This window comes from Crocuta crocuta, unplaced genomic scaffold, assembly GCF_008692635.1.
Source record: "Crocuta crocuta isolate KB4526 unplaced genomic scaffold, BGI_CrCroc_1.0 scaffold129, whole genome shotgun sequence".
Lineage (NCBI taxonomy): Eukaryota > Metazoa > Chordata > Mammalia > Carnivora > Hyaenidae > Crocuta > Crocuta crocuta.
Window position 1 is genome coordinate 6,575,336 of NW_027551571.1, and position 8,107 is coordinate 6,583,442.

Genomic DNA, 8,107 nt, shown 5'->3' on the forward strand with positions numbered 1-8,107 from the left:
AGTGGCCTCACGTCCTTCCTGTTACCAGACCCCAAACCTCCAGGTGGGCTCAGATGCCTCTGCTCCCTCATCTTCACTTCCTGTGCCCCCCTTCCCGCCCTCTCCCACCTCGCTGGCTCCTGCCACAGGCTCTCACCTGGGTCTCTGCCTCCCATTCATCCTCCACGTGGCTGTCAGCTGTGGTTTTGTCCAAACACAGAGGAGATCTGACCGTGGCTCCTCCTGTGGGCCTTCCCCCCCACCCCCCCATCTCAGAGGCCTGGAATGGTATGGGTTGTGGCACTGGTTGTAGGGCCTAGTCAAGCTAGCCTGGAGTGTTCCAGCCATGTGTAGTGTAGACGGGTCCAAGACTGACCCTGCTTGCCTTGAAAGTCAGTGGTCCTCAGGCCCACTACGGTGTAGACGCCCATTTGCTGGAGAGCTAGAGATGGATGTCCCTAAGCTGGACAAAACTGGGTATTTCTCCTAAAAGTGTATGTGAAAATAATTCTTTACAAGACTATCAGTGTATGACTTTTTATTTTTTTACTGTGTATGTTTCCTGATACAGTTGTACATATGAACACTGTTTAAAAAATTCAAGTTCAGAAATATATACTGTGGAAGAAGTTCCCAGCCCCCACTGCCTATAGATAATCACGGTTAATGGTTTCAAGACTCTTCTCTTCCCCCCAAATGGGATCCTTTAAGGTTCTGCAGCTGTTTTCATCTGCTGTGAATCACAGTCTCTTCTGTGCCTGTGAAGCTACCTGATCCTTTTTTAATCACTTTTTCATATTCTATCCTGAGGACAGATCATGATCCAGGGAAGTCGATGTTGAACGAACACGTTTGTTGGAGCGCACAGCCGGTGAAGTTCACCTGCTTGCCTGTTCCTTTGACCCCTGCTGGGCTTTGCCCCGCCCCCCAGTCGGCACCTGGGTGCTGCCTTCCTCCCTTCCTCTTCTCCAAGCTGTTTTGTTTGTACTTCCAGCCTATTGGGGTTGGGGTGGGGGCAGCAGGAGTGAGGGGTTGACTCGCTCTCTATCTCCATCACCCAGCCTAGAGTCAGAGTAGATGCAAAATGTTCGTGGATTGCATAAAATCAAAGGGAAGTGGACTCAGCCGTAGGTTGAGGGAGAGCTGGCTGACCTCGGGGCGCGGTGACCCAGGGGCTGCCGTCAGCTGGGATGCAGAGTGGGGGAGACTAGCGAGTCTGGATCTCAGGAGAGTCGTGGTGGGGAACCGGGGTTGGGGAATCCTAATGGTGGCTGTGTGGCTGTGCTCGTTTAGGGAGAGGCCAACAGAGGGAAAGTACTGAGAGGGCACCTCGGGGAACCCCAACCTTTAGAGTGGAGGCAGGGAAGCCCATGAGGAAGTCAGGGGCAGGAGGAGGGAGTGGCTGACGAGTCAGAGGGAGCAGAAGCTTAAGGACTCATGTGTCCCTGGGAATGGGTCATGAGGTCATTGGTGGGACAAGCTCCAGTGTGGTGGCCGGATGACTGGGTGATATGGGACACTGGATACTCTCAAGTTTGGAACAAGAGCCCTAGGGGGCTGAGGATGGTTTTTTAAATCAGGGCAATATGGGGAGAGGCTACAGGAAGTGGCAGCGGCCGAGAATGCAGGCACCCCTGCAGCATAGGGGTCTCGTTATGGGGGCCGCCTGTGAGAGCTCCCCACCAGGTGACCTCGGAGGTCAGGGAGGAGGAGGGGCCTCTCCTGAGCCGTGCAGGAAGGAGCAGCGTGGGGGGCAGCCTCGTGGGGGGCAGCCTCGGGGAGAATGAGCAATGACCCAGCTATTCCCAGAGGGCATTTTCTGAGCAAAACAGAGGCGGCTTTCGTTTACATTGATCCAGAGGGAGGGTTAGCAGGGAAAGGGCTGGAAGGATCTGGAAAGAATGTGGGAAGCCCCAAAGGCAAGAGAGTGGGCTGAAAACAGGGCCGAGGGCTTGGAAGCTTGATGAGGGGTACGAGGGGCATTCAGTCAGTCAACATTCACAGTGTTGAGGGAGGGCCCGCTGCTCTCCAGGTCTGGGGACACAGTAGACCCTGCACACAACAGACCCATGCCTCTGCCCCAAAGGACTCACGGGCTGGGAAAGACAGGAGAGCTCAGACACAGGTGTCCTCATTCGGGAGAAGTGACCTCCCAGGGCAACCTGGCAATGACTGGTGGAATGACCAGGTTGGACGACGGAGCAGGGGTGGCCCGTGGTCTGGGAGCTGGAATGCCGTCCTTAACATCCGCGTGGCCTGGGGGATGCTCAGCGGGTGGAGAGAAGGGTGTTGGTGAAGCCGAGGGTGTGGAGTGGGTTTCTGGAAATCACTGGGAGTTGCAGTAGGGAGTCAGGAGGGGCCTGATCGCTCAGGTAAGGTGGCCATGCCCCCCACCCACCGCTCCCCGCCCGCTCACTTCCCCAGGGAGCCGGGAGATGAGGCCATCAGCTGGGCCACCCCCCTCGCCGTGACCAGGCCACACATTGCTGTCCCGGTCTGCATCTGCCAGCTGCTCTGCTCTTGCCTCCTGGAAAAACGATGTAGGCAGGGCTCAGAAATCGGGGTTCTGCTGGCCCAGCACCCTTAAAACACACGGGACTAAGTAGGTGTTAGGCTTGGCTTGTAGCGCAGGCAGCAAGTAGCACGTGCGGTCACAGCCTCCTTCACCTACACTTTCCTTCCCGCAGATGCACCAGACCTCAGTGCTGCCGCACACGCCGCACCAGTAACAGCCCGTTAGCCTGTTCTCGCCCGTTCCTCTCCAGAGCAATCGTTGTTAGTCTCACCTGACCCTAGACGTTTCATTCAACTTTTATTTTCTTAAGCCGTGTCAGCTGAAGCTTTTTTTTTTCTCACTAGAACTTCCTCTATTTCACGTTAGGGTTCTTTGAGCCCCGTTTGCACCCGGAGTAACTTATGTGCACATTTTGTCTGTCTGGGAAGGTATGGACTACCGGTGAATTTCCAGGCCGTGCTCCTCCAGCCGCACAAGAAGTCCTCCACCAAACGTTTGAGAGAAGTTCTGAACTCTGTCTTCAGACATCTGGATCAAGTGGCAGCGGCAAGTGTACTGGATGTAGGTATAAAATCCAGAAATAGCTGGGTTTCTACACGGAGGTCACCTCCCGACGCGGGAGGCACTGCCCAGGACCCGAAACCGCCTGTTAGAAGGGCTACGTTTCACAAATGCGGAAGCGTAACAAGAGGCTGTGTGTGTGCGTGTGCGTGTGTGTGGGGGTGGGGGGCTGCACTGTGCGGAGCAGGAGATGCTGTCAGGGCCTCCTCGCAAGCCTAAAGACGGGACAGCGAGTTGGCTTTTGTGTCTAGAGCGGCGCCGCGTGTTCTTCCATAGGCGTCCGTGGAGATCCCGGGCCTGCAGCTCAGCAGCCACGACTACTTCCCCTACGTCTACTTCCACATCGACCTCGGCCTGCTCGACTAGGAGCCGCAGGCGCCACGCCACCTTCCCGTGCGCGGGGACTGCCACCGCCTCCTTCCCTTGGCTGGAGGATCCTATGGGATTTAGATCTTTAGAGAAATTGCTCACGAAAGTTAGTTACAGTTGTATTTATTATTTTTTTTAAGTTACAATAAAGAAATGCTCAGTCCTTTGAATGGCCTTTTGTATTCTAACATAATTCAGGACCAGACTTGACGGAAGTGGGGACTGCCTGGACGCTGGTCACCTGCTCCTGTACTGTGTGTCTTAATGGAGCTCCTGGGGGGGGGGGGACTCAGGAAGAACATTAAAAATCGGGAGCTGGCGGGATAAGCTGCCGTACTGCCTGACGGTCAGCGGGGATGGGACGGCCCAGAGACGAAACACCGAGCCTGAGACGCAGTTCTCAACGGACAACCCGTGGTGTTTCATCCTTTCTATAAACTCGCTTTCCGTCCCACATGTCACAGAGCGCACCTGGCCTCGCGGGACACACACACAAGCCGTATCGTGGTGGGCGTCCAGATGGCGTCCTCCGAATCACAAGTTTATAGCGAGCGGCAGCCCTTCTTGATAGTGATTTCCTGGCTAAATTTACTGAATTTATGATGTGGAAACTAATTTCATACGTTTATTGACATTGTCCAAAATATTATTTTATTTTTAATGGAAAAAAGCCATTAATATTCAAATGAAAGAATCACATTAAAAAACTTATATATAAGAAACAGCCTCCAAGAACATTCAAGCAGCCATCAGAGGGAGGGAAGAATATTTCAACAGCCCGTCGGTTTCCTTCACGATATTACTTGACAGAATACAACCCAATTCACTGGCTACAACAATTCATAGAATTTTTCACTGTTTTCTTGAGATGCAAAAGTTCACTGTTGCAGTGTTTTCAAATGACCAATCAAGTGCTACTTCTTGGTGAAAAAGGCCACTGGCAGATTCATCGGATTGTAAAGAATGCTTCTGCACTGCTGGGGAAACCTGCTCCCAAGAAAAGAAAACTGAAGTCTGTGCCACGCCTCTCACAGCTCATCTTTTTCTAAATCGCCCAGCTTCATATCACTGAGGTCAATGTCGTCCAGCTCCACGTCGCTGAGGTCAATGTCATCTTCCACGGGAAGCTGGGAAAGAAGGCGTGCGTTAGGCCCTGCAGGCTGGGCTGCACAACCACGGGCAGGGCAGCAAGGGGGCGCTCGCGGGCTCACGGCGGAGGAGCAAGGTCGTTTCTAGAGCCGCCCCAGGTCACAGCCGGCTCTGCCCTAACCCCGGCTCCCGCTTTTGGCTTTGCCTATTATTCTACAGACAGAAAAGCCAAGAACTCAGGTGAGGTATGACTTTACAGTATCACCTACCTCTTCAACACCGACAGCTATGGGGGAGGGGGAGGAGTGGGTGTGGGGGGAGCAGGAGGGCGGGGACCCACACGCACTAATTCTGTTAGTTAAAATTCTGTGCTTCAAAGTAAATGGATGCCGGGTGAAATGTTCCGTTTAGGGGTCATAATCAGGAAAGAAACCTCGTTCCTGAAATTTATCTGGACTGTTACTGTCAAGACTATCCATGGTCACGCAGCCCTGAAAGGCTCTCAAGGTTATCACATTTGTGACCTCACGCGGAGGATGGAAAGGCCGTGGGGCCGGGGAGAGTGGAGAGAGGCCGGACAAGCACACGGCCTCCAGGCCTGGGGACTCACCTCGCCATCCTTGCCGTCCCAAGGCTCCCTGGTGCTGATGGCGGGGAAGGCCCCACCTCCCACAGGTGCTGTAGATCCGCGCCCAAAAGAGAGCTCCCTGAGGGGACAATGACCAAAGCAAGGACATACCGATGAGGACACAATGTGTTAAGTAATGACTTGCCTAAGTGTATGCACACACATTTCTCAGCTCTTGCGCCTGAACAGTGCTATCTGTTCAACAGCGTAAACAGGCATGAAATGACTAAGGTCTTGGCATCAGAGAAAGCCAGTTACTACCAATAATTAAGAAAAATAAACTTATTTTGCTAGAATACAAATTGAAGTACGCGAAAGGTATCAACATTAATGGAGAACACAGGCAAAAACGTTACGTGGACAGAACTGTGGAGTAACCCCAGGGACGCTTTACGAAAGATGGTGTCTTAAAACGGAGCCTCAACTCCCTCCCCCAGACTCGCAGCGCGTCGCAGCAGCCCACACGCAGATGGTGGCAGTCCTCCCGCCGCAAGCTTTAAGACGGAGGAGCTCTATGGTGACGGCACGTGAGGCCTGGACTCCGACCAATTCTGATAAAACAGCATCTCACCAGAAAGATCGAGAGGCCATGGCTAGACGGGGAGCAAGGCTGCTTTAAAAAGAGCCTCCAGATGCCCTCTGGGGAAGGCTGCTCGGACTACAGGCAAGAGAGGAAAGCAGCCGGGAGTGGCAGTGTCCCGCGCGGGTGTGACCGTTACTCGGCACGGTGGGGAAACCGGGGAACCCTATCGGCCACTCCGCAGTTGTTACAATGTGTTCGCAGAGGTCCCACATGGGAGGATTCTTCTCCCCGGGGCACATGTGACGATGTCTGGAGACATTTCGATGACCACAACCGTGTGTGTGTGCGGAGAGCGGGCGACCGGCACCCAGAGGACGGGTACTGAGCATCTGTAAGGCGGGACAAAGCTCTGGCCCGGAATGTCACGAGTGCCAACGCCCAGAAACCCTGACGTGTGAAGAGGAGTTGTGTCCAGAAAGCCGCTGTCCCCGCGCTCTGAAAGCCTGCTACCACCACTCGCTGAACCGGGCATGTCACCCAGGGCAGGACGCGTGTGCGGGGTGAGGAGGTGGCGAGTGCAGCGAGTCAGCCACGGGTCTGTCTCTCGTCTGACAGCAACACGAGAACGGCTCCATTTGCCGGGAGGGGGCGCAGGCCACCCCGAGCTCTGGCCGCCGTCGCAGGAAAGCCAGCGGCTGTACTTCCTACTGGTCTGGGACCCGCAATCAGGTTCTTCGTCATCCCCGAGCATCAGTCTCTTCAGGAAAAAGCCAAGACCTATGGAGCTGGTGCTCAGAAGCCACTGTCCCACCCAGTGTCATAGAAGCGACAGAAGGACTAACGGACGATGCCAAGCCCCCTTTAAAGAGGAACAAAATCCTTGAGCCGTCAACACAGGGCCCAACGCAGGGCTCGAACCCACCAACCGTGAGATCATGACCTGAGCCGAAGTCGGACACTTAACCGCCTGAGCCACCCAGGCGCCCAAACAGGAACAAAATTTTAAGGGAACTGTGCCTGAAGGGTGCAGTTCACCTGTTAAAAACAAAACCAAAACCTAAGCGCTCTCGGGGCTCAGAGCCGCCCCTCCCCTGCGCCGCCGCCCCTCCCCTGCGCAGCCACCGTCGCAGGGCTAACCGCTAACCCCTCTTCTCACAGAGCCCGAGAAGAGCTGCTCCCTCAAACAATGAACTCCTGGGAAACTCCAGTCCCTTCTTCACTTGTGGCTGCGGCGTGCACGGTGCCACACGGGAATTTTCGGTGGCACTCCGGGAACGAGCTCCCGGGGAAGCGCACGCGGGCCCCTGACACGGTGCGGGGCCTGCAGGGGCTGCCGGCCGCTCCAAGCGTCAGTTTCAGCCTCAGCCTCGTCGTGACTAACAAGCGGCCCGACGGCGCTGCCCTCTCCCGGGCTCTGCGCTGGCTCAGGCTGCACAGGCCTGTGGTGTCCCTGTGCTGGGGGGGGGGCTGCAGCCTCCTCGCGGGTGACAAGCGCCGCACGCATCAGTCTCCGCCGCCAACAGGCGCACGGAACTAGACGCAGTCCGCTGTCCCGTCCTCTGCCCCCTTTCCCGTCACTGCCGCGGACCCTCCTCCGCTGGTAACGCGCTGGGTTCGGGGGTTTTCTGCCGCCCCTAAGGCACACAGTTTGAGGACCAGCGGCCCGAATGATCCCAAGCACAAAAGCAATGGTCTCAAGCTGACACTCCGCTGCTGCTCCGTACCTGTCCCACGCACTCCCTACCTCCTCTGCACGAAAAAGCAAAAAACAACAAACCAGGAAAGGGAAACTAGCTGAAACAAACGTTTAGAAAACCGAAGCTGGGGGCAGACCTGTCATTTCCAGTGAGCGAGTGCAAAGGCTCGGCCTCACTGGGACTTGTCACCCTCAAACATTTCTTACAACTGTGACACGGGAGTCAGCTGTTCAAAGAGGACACTTTAGAAGCACAGCTGACCCTGAACGCGGGGTGAACTTGAACAAGGCCACTTGCAGATTTTACAGCACGGTAATGGGAGTGCTTTTTCTCTTACCGTTTTCTCAGTAACATTTTCTTTGCCCGGACTTGCTCTGCTGTAAGCATACAGTATATAACACACACAAGGTGTATTCACTATTTACCAAGAGCTTACGGTCGGCCAGGCCCTACAGTGGTAAGGAGATCAGGTCTGCGTAAGAGAGATACACCTCCGTGACGCTCACGGTTACGAGGAAGCGGTATTAACCGAATTACCACACATGTGAGAAACAGCATGGTGTCACTGCCTCGTATTTACCTGAAAGATGATCAAGTCGATTTTCGGAGAAGTTGAATAGCCGGGCGAGATAGCTCTATACATTGGATTTTGAGTTTCAGAACCTATCATGTTGTTTGCACGTTGCTGGAATCACTTCAGACATACACTCTCTACAGCTAATGGCCAGAAATGGAAGAAGCCGCAC

At 54.8% G+C, this 8,107-nt stretch overlaps 2 protein-coding genes across 5 annotated transcripts in view; one reads left to right on the forward strand and one right to left on the reverse strand.

Moving 5' to 3' along the window:
- ATP6V1C2 (ATPase H+ transporting V1 subunit C2) overlaps window positions 1–3,554 on the forward strand; it is a 51,819-nt gene extending 48,265 nt beyond the window's left edge. For all 4 annotated transcript variants that reach the window (XM_077751071.1, XM_077751069.1, XM_077751072.1 and 1 more), the window contains 2 exons: window positions 2,923–3,055; window positions 3,332–3,554. In XM_077751071.1, the coding sequence (XP_077607197.1) occupies window positions 2,923–3,055; window positions 3,332–3,421 (223 nt within the window). In that variant the 3' untranslated portion in view covers window positions 3,422–3,554. The remainder of the gene's footprint in view (window positions 1–2,922; window positions 3,056–3,331) is intronic.
- PDIA6 (protein disulfide isomerase family A member 6) overlaps window positions 3,532–8,107 on the reverse strand; it is a 17,057-nt gene continuing 12,481 nt past the window's right edge. The window contains exons 11-12 of the mRNA XM_077751005.1: window positions 5,124–5,220; window positions 3,532–4,551 (exon numbers count right to left, since the gene is read on the reverse strand). Coding sequence (XP_077607131.1) covers window positions 4,453–4,551; window positions 5,124–5,220 — 196 coding nt within the window. The 3' untranslated portion in view covers window positions 3,532–4,452. The remainder of the gene's footprint in view (window positions 4,552–5,123; window positions 5,221–8,107) is intronic.